The 1,720-nt window shown below is 46.0% G+C and overlaps 1 protein-coding gene across 1 annotated transcript; it reads left to right on the plus strand.

Annotated features, from left to right (window-relative positions):
- Positions 1–382: 382 nt before the first annotated feature.
- Positions 383–1,298, plus strand: LOC104520199 (tripartite motif-containing protein 15; the record flags this gene model as incomplete). Its single annotated transcript, XM_010166593.2, has 3 exons — positions 383–498; positions 586–615; positions 827–1,298. Coding segments are annotated over 3 exons (618 nt in total), but the record flags the coding sequence as incomplete, so codon positions are not given.
- Positions 1,299–1,720: the final 422 nt, after the last annotated feature.

The following is a 1,720-nucleotide window of genomic DNA, read 5'->3' on the forward strand; positions in this document are numbered from 1 at the left end:
TGCTCCATGGTTGGATGATGAGCAGAGTCCACGGTTGGATGTTCCTCCAAAGCAGCTTGAAAAAGGAGTGAATTCTTCAAGGCTGAGCTTAAATCAAACCCCAGGACCATGGGTGGGGTGGGGTGGGGTGGGGTGGGTGGTCCCAGGTGGGTCTACTCAGGGTTGTTAATTGGCCTCTGACACCACCACCTCATCCTTTGACAAGCTGAAGCTGATGAAGAAACATCTCCCAGGCTGATGTAGGATCACATCATCATCATCATCATCTTCATCATCATCATCATGTTCCCTCTCCTTAATCCTCCCCGTAGATAAAACCTTGAGTAGGAAACCAACCAACCAACCAACCAGGTGTCAACATCTCCATCTCTTTACCTTCCAGGTGTGAGAAGAAAACCTTCTCACCTCCACTTGATATTTCTCCTGAGTTGGAAAAGAAATTCACCGATTTCATGGAGAAAACCAAGTTCATCAACAAGACCATGAAGATATTTCAAGGTATCATGGTGCTTCTTGGGTGGGAAAGGGATGGAGAAGTCCATCATGAGGTCAACTTCTCTTCCTACTTCTTGTTTCTTCTTCTAGGCAAGTTGGAGTTCAAATTCCCTTTGATGGGTGAGTAAATTGAAGACGTGTCCCAACTCTTTGAGTCAAGTGAACCTCAACCTGCTCTTCTACCTCCTTTCCTTTCTTCTCCCATCTTGGTCCCACCACCTGAAGTGGTCCTAACTAGATCAGATAGATGGGAAAGGAGAGAAAACACCTTCTTCCCCCCTCCAAAAATCTTCTACCATGAGGTTGTGACTCTTTGGTCCACCTTCAACAGACATGACCTTGGACCCAGAGACGGCCAACGTGGAGCTTTACCTCTTAGAAGACCACAAAGGTGTGTGGTGGAGAAGTTCTAAACAAGATCTACCTTCCAACCCCAAGAGGTTCAAGTTCCATCCTTGCGTGTTGGGTTCCAGAGGTTTCACATCAGGTTGGCACTGCTGGGAGGTGGAGATCCATGGAGAAGGCATGTGGGCTGTTGGGGTGGCCAAGGAGTCAATACCAAGGGAGACACCGTTTGCCTTGAAGCCCGACGTTGGGATATGGGCGTTGTGTCATAGTAAAGATGGCTACAAGGCTTTGACTTCTCCTGATGTCACCAACTTGACCTTCCATGATGTCCCTCAAAGGTTAAGAGTCTGCTTGGACTATCAAGAAGGAAGGGTGGTGTTTATGGATGCAACCAACAAAGGGTTGATCTTTACTTTTCCAAGAGCTTCTTTCCAAGGTGAGATGATCTACCCATGGTTTCTAGTGATGGAAGATGTTCACCTTAAACTTGTTCCACCAAAGCCAAGGAGAAAAAGTCATCAAACCATCAACCCAACCTAATTTGTCCTCAGTTTCTAACTGGGTTTGGTTGGTGTCACGTTATGGTTTCGAGGTGAGATGTGGCACCAGAAGAAGGTTGATGAGATCCTCATGGTTTTAATTGGCATTAAGAGGTCAAAGACTTTCCAACTTCTCATCTAATCAACATGTGGAGAAGAACCTGGAAGGAGGGACATGTTGAGATTAAGAGATCCATGGGATGACTTGATGATGTCATCTTCAGTAGATAAAGGATGTTTTGACCAGAAAGTTGGGTCTTGGTCTTCAAGGATTGTGGTTTTTGAGATCTTTCTCCATCTCTGAGATCATTGACCAAGAACCAAGGTCCTGGTTGGGA

This window comes from Antrostomus carolinensis, unplaced genomic scaffold (assembly GCF_000700745.2).
Source record: "Antrostomus carolinensis isolate BGI_N321 unplaced genomic scaffold, ASM70074v2 Scaffold50234, whole genome shotgun sequence".
Lineage (NCBI taxonomy): Eukaryota > Metazoa > Chordata > Aves > Caprimulgiformes > Caprimulgidae > Antrostomus > Antrostomus carolinensis.